This window comes from Ptychodera flava, chromosome 7 (genome assembly GCF_041260155.1).
Source record: "Ptychodera flava strain L36383 chromosome 7, AS_Pfla_20210202, whole genome shotgun sequence".
NCBI classification, from domain to species: Eukaryota; Metazoa; Hemichordata; class Enteropneusta; family Ptychoderidae; genus Ptychodera; species Ptychodera flava.
In genome coordinates this window covers 19143355-19157754 of record NC_091934.1, presented here as the reverse complement: position 1 = coordinate 19157754, position 14400 = coordinate 19143355, and the positions used below count along the sequence as shown (strand labels likewise).

Here is a 14400-nt window from a genome sequence, read left to right as displayed (position 1 = left end):
ATGTTAGCATGTTTTTAAAAAAAGTACTCCAAGAGTAGTTTTTGATAAAGGTTGAGTTTTCTTTCGCTGAAATGGAGACTCCATATGCCTTCTCCATGCCAAGCGCCTGTACCATAACGTGGGTTGCTTGTTTTTTTTCCTCTGGTGATACCTATTGCTGCATCCTACCAAAGCAAAGTTGCCTGTTATCTAGCGCTGCGTACAGGTCTGTGTGTTCCCGGCGTTATAAAGCCCCGTATAACGCCGGGAACACACAGACCTGTACACAGGGCTACCTGTTATCCAGCTAGTTCGATGTACTTGATTACGTCACTCTTGTAGGACTGAGCTCATATTCATTCTGGTAATATTCTGGGCAACAAGATGTAGTGTTGTTGTGTGTGCCACTGTGTGTGCACGATTACGTAACTTCCATCACAGAGGACAGCTATGGTGGGTCATTATACTTACGGGCAGCTGAACTTCAACCTTCGTTGAGGGCTGTGCGGTCTTCAAACCTTACAATTAAAAGCCACTTCGCTCAATTTTGTTTGTGATTGGAGAGCTATCGGCTATGAGAGGTGCCATCGATCATTTTTCTCGCTTTCAAAGGACGCGTTGATTACCGTTAGCAAGAGGCCGATCAGCCATATGTCCACCAAGACATGTTGACAACAGTTAATATATGCGTACCGTTCAGCCAGTGATATGCAAATGTCGGCCAGTGATAATAGATTGCTGTAAACAGACTCAGGCAAAGGGCTACGTTTGTTTACCACCAGGCTGTGGCGGAAGATCTACCATTGGATCAGAGGCGGCCGATACTTCGTAGCCACAGAGATACTTCTGTCGAGACGGAAGAAAGCGAGTCAACTTAGCACACAAGTCGACCTTCATCGTAATCGAAACATTTGTTACGGCGGATAATAATACACAGACGGAAGGCGTGGGGTGTTGCCACAAGGCGGAAGAGCTGGTCTAGCCGACATTGTATATTTAAATTGCTGTGTCAGACACACAGACAGATATTTGCTTCCACTCGTGTACGTTACAGGCAAATCGAGTTTGGTCAGCTCAGAGAAATTTTAGGCGATCTGGACAAGGCGGAGAGACATTTGGGCATTGCAGAGCCTGTTGTGGGTTAGGATGGATCAAATCCAACCCCATGTGTTTAGCCCATCTCTGAAAAAGGTGTTGAAAAGTTACCAGACCGTCGCAATGAGTACACTGCAAGGACCGAGCGGGTTTCCAGCACGTTGGGTCGAAACACACCCGCAGACGACGCCGAGCTCCCCCGACGAGGACTCATTCAAGAAAGTTAAATTGGACATGAAAAAGGGTAGCCCAGATAAGTATTTAGAGGACGTTGTTTATCATCCACCACCTTTCCCAATTCAACAAATTCCAGTGTTTACGCCCTTGGATCAGTCGCGAAGTGAACGGAGCGAGACAATTCTTGAAGGCGAGACGATCTCCTGTTTCATAGTCGGCGGGGAGAAGCGGTTATGTCTGCCCCAAATTCTAAATAGCGTTCTCAGAGACTTCAGTCTTCAACAGATCAATTCAGTATGTGACGATCTTCACATTTATTGTTCGCGATGTAATCCGGAGCAGCTGGAAACGCTGAAAATCATGGGTATCTTGCCGTTCAGCGCACCTTCGTGCGGCCTCATTACGAAGACGGACGCCGAACGGCTGTGCAACAAACTGCTGCACGAAGTCACCGAGAAGCCGGTGGAAAACTCAGCGATGTCTGAAAAGAGTTTCAAAGTATACCACGAGTGTTTCGGCAAATGCAAAGGGGTGTTCAGCCCCGAATTATACACCTCTTCCCAGGCGAAGTGCATTGAATGCATGAGTTGCCACGGACTTTTCACCCCTCAACGCTTCGTATGTCACGCGCACAAGGCGTCGGAAAACCGCACTTGTCATTGGGGTTTTGATTCGGCGAACTGGCGAAGCTACCTTCTGCTTGCAAAGGACCAAGACATTGAGAAGTACCAAGAACCCCTCGAGGAAATGAAGGCGAAGTTTGATTTCATGGGAAGATATAAACGTAAACTGGTAGGTCACCAAGTATAATTCATGTATTTCTTTTTTTTTTGCCAAATAATCAGTCAAATGAATGGTGAATTGGGTACTAAAATAGAGCTGGGGTAGGGGACACAATTAACTGTAATGTGGACATCATATCAAGCGGACGCCAGAAGGTATCATCTGTACCCGCATTCGATATAATCATGTGCTCTTGTCAGCACTGGGCCTCTTCCGATGTGTGTGAACTGGTCTTTTCAGACTTTATTTCAGCTTTTTTGTCTGTGAAGGCGAGCCTATTGTCTTAACAGTTTGAACAGAGGCCAAAGCTCTGAGACCAATTCACACCTAATAGAGTGATCCACAATCGTCTCATTTTTCGACGACAAAGACCTTCGCCAACTTTTCAGACATCCGCGTGTTTATGCCCGATGTCTGCAATAGGAAGGCTGTGGTTGATTCGTTCAGCCAATTCACTTTCTGCGTGGTCCTGTCTGTTTACTGGAGCGGCAAGTTCGGGCGAACGGAATGTTAGACTAGTTTACATATTTTAAAAAGCAAGCCTTGACTAGTCGGTTACGTAGTTGCCTTATCCAAATATGCGACTTGATTAAAACTCGAAGGACGAACAGACCTCGCATTCCGTTCATGAATTACTTTCCTGTCGTACATTGAATTGCTCTCCGAAAAAAAATTTGTTACCCTTCGCTGTCCGTTGTAAATGTTAGATAGAAACAGCCCGTTATATCTGAAACCGTATTCTCGCCAAACCAAACACTTGAATAATAGGCCGCGCCGCTGGTATTGAAGTGTCAGACAGGCTGCGTTTTCGCGTCGCGACGGCAGCTGATAAGGGCCGCCCCTTTTGACAAAAGTTCAGTCTCCATGCACACGGTCCGGTCAAACGCTGAAAGCTGCACCATATCTCGACCTGGTCATGACAACCACGTACGTGGAATGTATTTAATGCCTTCAAATAAAGTAATTTATTATTTTAGTGGAAAGTACTGCAGAGATTTAAATGCTTATGGAAGCCCTAAAATCGCCACCTTTTGGTCTCTTCTTGATCCTGCGCGATAAAGTGAACTATTTGCCAAGAACTATAATTGTATGCTTATCGGTCTTGAATGTTGTAAAGATGATCAAAATGTTAATTTTAAATTTAAAAACCTGAGCTTTGCCGCCCTAAATGCCAGATTGGCATCTTGCCAAGCCATAGATTTAACATTTTAACTTTTAGAACATTAGATTACACCGTTTATCATGCCGTTTATTAAAGTAGATGTGTCTAAATTGAGCGAACAAAAATACGTAGTCTGAAAAATTGAAGCAGAAATGTGGATGTGGCGATGGCTGTGTCGTCAAGAACATGCATGGCGGAACAGGCGGACCTCTATGCTCCCAGTAACCATGGCCAGTTCAGTCATTTTCGGCTTAATTTAATTTTCAACGTGGCATCTATGGTTCTGTATCCCCTCCGTCAAATTACATGGAAATACCAATTTTGGCTCAGGAAATCGCCTAGACTTTGTGATTGTTGTTTCATCCATGTTTAGTCTTCAACATCCCATGGCGCACACGCAAAAAAGAATCTGTTTCCATGGAAACATGTCCAGATCACTCAAAAAGTCTCGCCAGAGGGCCACATGCACAGTACCCAGAGCAAGACTCAGCAAAGCTGTGGAATGCACCTGCCATGCCAGCCACCGGTAGAATGTTTCATTCAGCCGATAGGCACACTTATTTGCGTCAATGATAATGTCGGACCTGTGTTCGTTTGGTGCCATCTTGTCTGTGTCAGACACACACCCTCATGTAGAATCTTTTGCTGATTATATTTTTGCATTTTCAAGAGGGAGATCTTTGCCTTGCCTAGAAATGAGTTATTTTTACATATCATTTGATTTTATAGTAAGTCTGCTGTGTAGTGTCCTCTATGGTTCTGCAGGTCAGAATGCCACCAGCTAAAAATATTGATAGCAAGGAAGCAGAGAGGCAATCAAATTCATAACAAAATCTATGTTATGTAAGACTGGAAATTAATGAGGGCAATACATTGTATGAAGGAACGCCTTTGCCTGGCAAACTGTTGGTGCAGTTTTTAATTGTTGAAGTGATCAGACTTTTTTTATGCTTGATGGAAGAGTGGTGTATACAACTTTGGCATGGAATTTCTGAACAGACGTTCAGACTTCTATAAGATGATCAGGGGAGGGATCTATGAGACTTGAGGGGGGGGGGGTTATAAGGCTGCCTGAAGTATTGCACAACCCTTGTCCCATTCCTTTTACATGTGCTATAAACATCATTATGAACTCTTGTGTGAGATCAAACTGGAATTTTTGTACCAAAAGGGTCTGTAGTTAAATACAGCACAAAGTTTTATCTATTACATGTAAAATTTGGCTGTTTGCTTTGTATGCTGGTGTTGGTACTGTTAGTGGCCCAGCTCCAAGGGGAATCCCCTCTCATCACAGCCCAGCTGGCTGCTAGTTCTTAGGTATAATGTCAAATTCACACTGAGCTATGGAAAGTTATGATATATTCCTGTTTACTCTGTCCGGATTATTATAATTGATATGTTGGTCACACGACACTGCAAAGAAGTTTCATTTATGTCTCCCTGTGTCCGGCCCATCTTCATTTGTTTGCAGTTCAGAGTCGAATGCACACGGCAGTGCAGCTTGCAGGGAGAACTGGCTGGGTGACCTTTGACATGTGAATGCCTGAAATTGACGTCCATCACTTGAAGTAGCCCTGATTAATTTGGCTCGTTGCCAATCGTAAGCCATGCCGCGCATGGTGTTCGAGATCACTGAAGGCCATAGAAATGGCTGGAAGCAAATCAAAGCTATGTCTATTGTTGGACCTGTTTAGCCGCATATATTTGTGGAATTTTTCACAGGGTTTGATAAAGCACCTCACAGTTCCCAGTACGTAACCAAAGCTCCAATCCCAGAACCTAGCACAAAATATAATGTAGGTTTGAGAAAATTCGTGAGCTGCTTTGTCATTTGGACATCCAAATAACAGCATTTCACTGAATATTTTTCAGACGTGCAGGTTTTGGTAACTGTTATGTCATATCTGTATGAAAGACCAGATTTGTAATTCACGTTTTTTTTGTTTTCATTTGGTGGTTATGTGGCAGACTGACGGAAGCTGTAGCCAGTGTAAACACCTTTGTCTTTTCCATTGACTGAACGCATCCTTTTTATGCAAAGAGGATGCGGCGACATTTGTATGCAAATACCAAAGGAAGTCTGAACCGACCCCATGGTCTTGGCTGCCTTCTAAGAACCCTTTCCTGAACATGCTGGGATTTTGCCCATTTCACACGTTACAGACGAACATGATGGAATGGGTCAATGTTGATTTAAGTGGAGATACAAGACAATTTGAGCACAGAGCTTTGCTGTGTTTCCCCCCTTCTCTGTAAATTGTAAGTGATAATTTACCCAAGGACCCAGTAATTCATCAGTGTTGCTTGACTCTGCAAAATTGCTCTCGGATCTCTCTCATTGAAGGAGTCAAATTATTTCTCATACCCAAGTTTCATCACGCACGGCAGGATGAATGTAAATATTCGGTGTTGCTCGGTACAATGGAACTGCCGAAAGGTGTGACCTGGGTCACACATCGTTCCTTGTCACCACACAATACTGGTTCTGTTATCGTCACCCCACTGTTGATCAGCTGGCTGGGCTCATGCTAACAGCCTGTCTTTCAGATTTGCTTTTTATCATCCTTTCCTGCGGAACACAACGTAGGAAGTGGAAACTCCCCGACACCTCCTTGAAGTTTAGCAGACTGTGCAACGAGCAAGCACTGATGCTTTTCTGCTTTTCAGACGAGGGATCCGGGTGTCCTTGGCGTAAGATTTTGGTCTTGTGAGAATGTAAGAAAATGCTGCTGAAGTATATAGATATCATGAAATGATATTTCAATTCAAGTGCATTGAATTGTCCAAAACAAAAATTGTCCCCAGGAGCAAGAGAGTCAGAGAATTTAAGATGGTTAAATCCCTGACATATGCAAAACCATACAATATTCTATATCAGAAAACGAAATTCCTATTATACCGACTTGAACCTGTACAATACTGACAGACAGACTAGCCAGATTGCAATGCAAATCTCCTAAACCTGGAAAAGAACAGTAGATCCTTTGTCCAGTTGACCTTGATTTTTTCCCCCTGATGTAAGACGTCGGATGGCCTCACAGTATGCAAAACCTCTTCGGTTGACTGTCCGGTTGCTCTTAGGTTGTGAGACAAGCATGGGCCGATATTGTTGCAGATAGGGCAGCTTTGTGCCAATGGCATTTGGTGCTTTCACAGAATTTGACCTTCATGCATGTGTTACCCATATTCATAGCATGTTTTTGGGTACATTTTCTTATTTAAATTTTAAACACGGAATTTGGTCAGTTTTTCCGATGTCTAGCATTCCTCCACAATTGATTCAAGAGTTTCCTAGTACTACAGAGGTTTGGGCAGGAAGTGGTCTGCTTCAAAAATTTACAAGATGGATATGTCATTCGTTGGACCATAGATGGTCATACATAAACATGGCCTGACTGTAACTTTGCACCTGTGCCTGTCAGAACAAAATTCTTAACTAGGGACAGGGTGATAGGTTCTAAGCTCGTAAAAAGTTCATACCTCCTAAGTTGTATTAACCTAGTTCTAGTAGTTGATATGATTGATAACATATATGTAGCCAGCCAGGTATGTGGCTTCGAATCTTATCTTTTGAAACCAAAGTGATAACACCCGTGAAAACATTTCAAGTTATCTTGGGCTGTTACATGTATTTTGACCAGGGACATTCTTCAGTTGATGTGCGTGAGCAGTCAGTGTCACTGAGTACTCTGAACTGGGACACCGCGGTCGTATCATTTACGTCTGCTGTCAAGTGGCCAATGAATGGTTGATTGGCACTTTGATATCAATTCTTCTTGGTGGAGATTAATGGGCTGTAGTGGGTGAAGGCAGAGGGGGTTCGATTGGTGTCGTAGATTTTAAGGGTGTGTAGCTGGCACAAACTTTAGAAAAGTTTGTTCCGCAGGCTTCTTTGTATGTTGAAATATAAGAATATAAGAGAGTAATACACACTGCCAACACACCAAATTAAATACAAAACTTGTACAGGGGCGAAATTGTAGACACATGAATTCTTGTCCAAACTAAAATTTTGATGACCAACAGTAAACATTGGATATTACACACATACAGTCAGTTTTGACAGAATCAGAATCATCAATTAGGCATTTTAAGAGCCTAGAGGATATCAAAATTAGAGTAAAAAACTTTATTTTGCACAAAGAATGAAAAAATACAGGAAACCACAAACATAAAGCCAATAGAGCTTTAATGTTTTTGTTCATAGTTCGCATACAATTGAAAAGCCATTTTGAATTTTATACTACGCTAAATTTAGGCAACTTCAAAGTTTGCTGTTTGTCATTGATTGAAGGGAGAGTTGTCCAAAGTTTCCCTTGGTAAAGTATTGGCACACACATCCAGCTTTTTCGCTCGGAGTGCCCACTGAAATCTGGACCAAACTCTGTAAATAGCCTGCAGAAGGCTGAACATGTTTGTGGCTTTTTAGAATCTCCCCTTCCATAGTGTTGGACCCAATTACCTGGAGGGGCCACTTTAACTAATCTGCACTCAATGCCACAATGCTTTAGTGTCTTGCATGCAGGTTGCGTTCTCTCAGAGGGGGTCAAGAAAAGGGGAGCTTGCCTCTTTCATGAAGAACCACAATTTAAGGTGCCCGATAGATTTAGATATGTATGGCTGTAGTGTCTTGGTATCAGGGGCGAGGGAGAGGGTGGGGGGACTTATTAAAAAAATTGAATACAGCTTACACAAGCAGTGTGAGCACTGATATTGTAAGTTTTTGGGTAGCATACATATTTAGTAATTTCTGTTATACATCTTCCAAATAATCTGTCTGCACACCTTCATGTTTGCCAGAAACAATCAACCTCAGTTCCCAGTGTGCATTACATGATACTGGAAAAAGAGATTCAGGTGCCAGTTTTCACCTCAGGAGCTGGGGGTGGGGGTTGGGGGGGGAGGAGGTAATGTAGTATGGAAGTTGTAACTTTTTCGAACAGGTTATGACGAATTCATTTGAAAAGTAGGAGTGTTGCTGTATTGATTTGTTTGACATTCAAATGTACTTGGTGTTTTTCCGCAGTGTTTGCTTTCAGTGTTCTATTGACTTACAAGTGCGTCTGTGCTTTTCAATTCCTTCCCAAGATTTGTGAAGAGATTTGCATAATTGTTCCCTCTATGAACTTTTGGTGCGCGGAGTTACGTAATAGGTGCCAGTCGGCTTTGTGTACTTTACTGTGGCCCTTTGTGAGCTTTTCAGTCTGAGAAGACATAAAACGAGTGCAGTAAACCAACAAGGTATTGATTTAAAATTGGCAATTAGTTATTGAAAATGTTAACTACTGTTTTATGGGGCAGGCACAAACTGACTGAAATCTTGAAATCTTTATCACCTCAGACTCTGAGCACAGGAGAAGAAATAGTCATGAAATTTTAATAGATGTTAATGTTTATTGGTGGTAATCCGTAACCAAACAATGTAATCGAATCGGTCTAGCGCCAAATGAGGGGACTTAGAATTGTTATGGAAACGGTGAATATCATCCAAATTTTGCTTTGTTTCGACATAAAGTTCATTTGTGATGATTTGTTTTACAGTCCTTATATTATGTTCAATAGTTCTGTTTTCTTTTTTCTGAAAAGTGTGGTAAGTTGTAACTGAACTGTATCTGACTTGGTGGTCTAATTTAAATATTCTAATTTATTCCCGCTGGTGTAACCACTTTCCGCCAAGTATGTCAGCCAACTATTCAGGCTTGTGGCCTGAATATTGAAATGGTTGTCGTGGCAACAGGCATGCCATTAAAATGAGCCATCCTCACATGGGAAATAAATGAATGAGCGGAAAATTCGTACGACTGTAGTGTTTATGAAAATGTAATAAAGTGAGCAGAAGAAAGGTAATTTCATTCAGTACAATTTAAATTGCCCTTTTCTCCAGACTTTATTTGTGAATTTGCAGACGGCCTGTTTTGTAGTCTTGACTGTGAATAATTCATTGTATCTGAAAATTTTAATGCTGGTATAAAATGAGTCAAAAGCCACGGTAGAAATGCATTTTGATGGTCAATACGCTGATGTTAATTCTGGGTCATTGCCAGCTCTACACAATGAATTTTGTCCTTCATGAATAAATTATGCAAATTCAATGTTTAACAGTCGGCTGGTATTTCTTTAGACTTGAGCGGAAAGTCTATGAGGCTGTGTTTGCCCGAAGGCAATTCCATCAAGAATGTAACAAAAATATTGATTTGATGAGTGACGTACTGTTACTTTGTAAGGATAATATTATTTCATATAGCTTTGTGTGTTGCATATGTCTGGTTTTGATAAGCTCTATCCAGAATATGTCTTTTAACCTTCATGGGTGTGCTGGGCTTTTGATAAATAATACATGCTTTATCTAGTCAATGGGATGTATACCTTTGTCAGGATGGACCAAACCTTTGAGTCTGCAGACAGTAGGGAGAGTTCACCATTTGTCAAGGCTGTTTTGGGGGTTATTGGATCAATGGTTGGGTTGGATGTTATGTCCATACATGACAGTGAAAAATTTCAGGCATAAAACTGACCATTTTGTGTTTTGATAATATTACATTTCTGTTTTAATCTAGATGGAAACAATTTTTCCTAATAAGAGACCTTGTAAGCCCAGCTTGTTAGTAAGATCATGACAATTTAGGACAACTTCATTCCAGCTTCGTCACTTTGTTATTCAAGTGGACACTGTGACATGGAAAGTTGTTTTGGCTGTGAAGGAAGGATAGGCAATGGGAAGGGGCAAGTTGTTATCCATTAAATTCACGAAATGCAAAGGGATTTTATCTGACAAGATGGAGGCTACCGGTAAATTCTTTCATGGCTGCATTCCGTAGCTATGAAAAACAGTGTGTCGGGTTTCTGTACCGCTGATGGCCGATTGCTTGCGATCGTAAACAGCAGTTAGTGGAGGGTTGCTGTCACGTCAGTCTTGCCTTTGGAATGAAATGAGAGAAATTCCGATATACCGATTGTGTCTAGGTCTAACCCACAGCTTTCTTATCAAGAGCTTATTCTGTAAACACACATTGCAGTGCACAACATCTTGTTCAAATATTTCCTCTGTTGTTGTACCACACCTAGCTCAAGAATATCATTAAAATGAAATATTTTATTTTTCAAAATCTTAAAATTTTTACAGTTTGGAGGAAGAAAACTATTATGTGAAATTCAAAATGGCTGCCAAACAAAGATAAGAGGAATGGAGGCTGTCAGTTGTTTTGGAACAGAAATTTGAGTTTCCTTCCATAAATGTCTGAGTATATAGAAACTTCTACATTATCTATGATATTGCAAAAATTCTTTGGAAGAGAGTCTAGAAATAATATGCGAATGCACATACACACACACAGGCAACATTTTATGTTCAGTTAAATTTCCGATTAAAATTCATTGTGCCCTTTCATTGAGGCCAAATTCAAGTTAAATAATACAGTACTGTAGTGTTACATAAGCATTCTGGATATTGCACAGAGGTCAATTAAACTGACCGGCAACACAGATAGCTGATTCTCCATGAAAACATTCATCACAGTAATTCTAAGTATTTCGGCTGGATGTTAGTCGATGTCATAGGTTTAAAAATACTGCGTAATTCTGGCATAATATTGTGAACATTTTTTTTTTGAAAGATGAAAACTCAAAATGTATGAATTACATGAAAATCTCTTTTTTTAACACATGAATTCATTATTGTAAGTGTCCTGTCTTCTGAATATTATAATATATGATGAATTTTTTCAGCATTCTCTTCACTATATGTTGAAAAAGGTGTGTCATCTGTAGTTGGAAAGGCAATTGTCAATTTGTACTGCATTACTTTTCAGTGAAATTTCAATACGGCTTTTGAATTTGATATTGATTTACAATCAAATATGTTGGCAAACTCGTCAAAAGGGCTTTGTCAAGAAACCACTGCGTGATGGGCCAGTTTTTTTTTGTGTGTGTGTGTGGGTGTCCTGCAGCCATTGAATTTGAAAGATTCGTCTGCATGGAAACTACATAGGTCTGTGCAGATGCAAATTTATGACCGCCAACATCTTTCCTCATTGTCAGTCTGGACAAAACAAGTGGGGAAGATATCACTGAAAAGGGCCCCCTTGACCATTGAAGTTGGGGGGAGGGGGGGGGAGGCAAAATTCTGTGTGTAGGAGGTGTAGGGCAACTGAAAAGGCAGGTCTACCTTGTTATGACTTGTAGTGGTCATTGTGTTAGCGGGCAAAAATGCGAAAGCCTTTCAATGGTGATTTTTTATTTATTTCTTTTGAGATTCAAATCAATGTGCCACAGTGTTCCATTGAGTTGGGGTCTATATATATACAGGGTCTAAGTTACATTTGTTCGGTGTCTCCAGGGTTACTTGGGGGTCTTTTTCTTTGAACCCAGGTCATAAAATTTCTTTGAAACAGCAAGTGTTTTTCCCCTGGTAATAAAATGTTATGTGTGTTGGCCACAATAAAATGTGGTCGATATGGAGAGATTGAAGCGTGCTCTTGATAATATGGTTGATCTGGAAGAAGATTTGCTTGTGACCCTGGTCTTTGTCGGACTGTAAGAAGATGGGCGAATGATAAATCCTTAGGCAGTGTGCGTTCTGTGCTATATAAGCGCAACCATTGTTAAAAAATTTCTTGGTTTATGCAGACCCTCTATGCTATAATCAACCGTATTCATCAAATCAGAATTAGAAAGACAATGAATCTGTGATTTTAGATTATGACCCTTGTCTGAATTTATGCAAATTGTGCGCATGAAAATATGGACAAAGTTCACAGAGCTATTGTTGTGGAGAAAAAAAAATCTTGATTCGTCAGAGCGTTTCGCAGCCCATGTTGTTTGGTCTCAGATCTGCAAAATAAATCTTTGCAATTCCCTTTACTTGTATGCACGTATAATGTATGAGCGTGTACGCGTCTTGTTCATCGTTGTGATTTGACATTATTTCTCTCGCTTGATAAATGAACATTCCTACAACGAGCCAAAGATATACTGAGTTGAGGTTAAAAGTTCAACTGCTGAGAAACATGGGAAGGTGACCTTTGCCCTTTTAGATCTTAAAATATGGTACTTGTTGTTCTGAGATGGACCGCAAGAGATACAAGGAGGTCATTTTGGCTACAATAATTTGTGTTGTCGTACATCAACTTCTAGGCCCTCCCGATTGGTACAATATTTGCATCAGTTTTATTGGGTGTGAACCTGTTTTAGACTTCAGTCACGTAGTGCGTGAATTGATAAATGTATTGCAGGAACACAAAAAGCATGGAAATGCTTGTAGATCTTGGAATTTCTGTCATTTAAATGATGGAGTGTAGTCTGTTGAGTGGGAGTGGCACAGAGGAGACGAAAAATTGTGGGAAATTTGTCCATATTTTTTGTATATCCTCCCATTTTTATGGGAAATTTGATTGAACAATTTGGTACCTTATTGGATTTACTCAGGAATTTTCTATGGACAACCATACATGACAATCTTTCTGTGGTTTTCTAAAAGTGCTAATGTTTAAATAATACATTGTTTCAGCTGCCATTTTCATATCATTTCCTGAGCTAAGCACTGTGGACATTCCAGTCTTTGGATTTCCAATTTTATGGATGTGCTTTTCATCACTGCTTCACGGTCACAACTTCAACCTATGAGTTTTAATAATTACTCTTTTATCTGTAGGAAGCAAGGCCATAATTCAAACCGAGCCTCACAATATTCAGGTCAAGTTCATTGACTCGTACTTCAGACGTATTCGCCATGAAGGGCATCCGGGTCAGGTTTCAGGTGGAATTGAAGAATTTTAATGACCATTTCAGCATTGTCCGACTGCTCAGAACGCAGTTTCTCACAAGCAGGTTGTAGCATTTTCCTCGTAGATGTTAAATTAGCCAGTAATTTGGGTCGGGTGATAAAGCTGATCGCTGGAAAGGCGTTTGGCTATGGTGCTAGAACAGCGGAAATATGGTTTTAAAGCCGATCAAAAAGTAGTGTCTGTTTTTACACTTGAGGGTGCTGAACCGTTCTGTTTGTGTTACCATGTGGGTAAGAAGCTCTTCTCAGAGTTTTCAGGTTGGATTTCTTTCTGATCTTTGATCCACAAAACGATATGATAAATCTACCTTTCTCATCTCTCTTATCCATGTTACCGGCCTGTGTATACGTGCCCAAGATCTGATCTGTCTTATATGCAAATGTCTGTGTCAATGAGCATGTTTTCTTGCGTGAGAATTGACTTTCAGGCTTTCGGTGAAATACTTTTAATAAATCAGAGAATGCTGATCAACTGTAGGCTACAATGGAGTGTCAGGCATTTCAGTGGCGAAGAGGTTTTTTGCACGCGTAGAGATCCCAGAAAGGATCTCATGAAAGGTTCTCTTGAAATGCATGCTTGCATGTGGGTAGTGTTAGAATATTTCAATGTAGTGTTTGGAGTAATTTTCCATAAGGATGTGCCCATTTTATAGGAAGTAGGAGGTAATTCCGTCCACAGAAAGGAAGTATGTACACAGAAGCCATGGCTGATCTGGAGCAGGCATGTACATATAACCTTGATACTTTTTCTTGTAACGACCCCCCCACCCCCTACCGCACAACAGTAAAATTGAGTGTGTGACCTCTTGAACAAAGACTAGGAAGCAATAATTGCAAAAATTTTTGGTTTTTCAAATCATCTCTGAAGGCCCATTTGGAGTAGTTGTGGCGAGATGAATGCTTCCAATCATCTGGCAAAAGTATGTCGACACTAGGCTGCTTTGCAAAAAAACAATTGCTGTTTTACGAAAACCCAACTGCAGGCGCAATGGCTGAATCGAGGTGGAACAGTTCGTTCACTCCTATCCTTTGTCCATGTGGCCTCGCCTGTAAGTTTTCAAGGCAAGGCAAAAGCACTAGAAAAGGAAACAAGAGGACAGAGACAGAAAGTGTCGTCTAGCAAGTGTCGATTGATGTAAAAGATGCTTTTAGCCCCTTCACCGCCATGGTTTGGCCAAACCCTATTGTTATCAGCGCTGATTTGCTGTCAGGGAATTTCGGGGTTGAACGAAACGAAATTCATGTACAGGCACATACCCTCTTCTACTGACCTCTGAAAGGACCAGCTTGCCTGCGCAAACACTTGCACTATTAAGCACTAACAGACATATTTACAAGTGCATGAATCCTGGTGTAGACATTAATAGTGTCTATGTAGGCCCTGATGTGTTACACAAATACAGATAGACCCCCCCAGACAAAT

At 41.0% G+C, this 14400-nt stretch overlaps 1 protein-coding gene across 2 annotated transcripts in view; it reads left to right on the top strand.

Moving 5' to 3' along the window:
* The first annotated feature begins 213 nt into the window (after positions 1–213).
* The window catches only part of LOC139136952 (ski oncogene-like), a 40205-nt gene continuing 26018 nt past the window's right edge, over positions 214–14400 (top strand). Inside the window, exon 1 of one of the 2 annotated variants that reach the window (XM_070704824.1) lies at positions 214–2043. In XM_070704824.1, the coding sequence (XP_070560925.1) occupies positions 1126–2043 (918 nt within the window). In that variant the 5' untranslated portion in view covers positions 214–1125. The remainder of the gene's footprint in view (positions 2044–14400) is intronic. The other variant, XM_070704825.1, reaches the window with a different exon arrangement.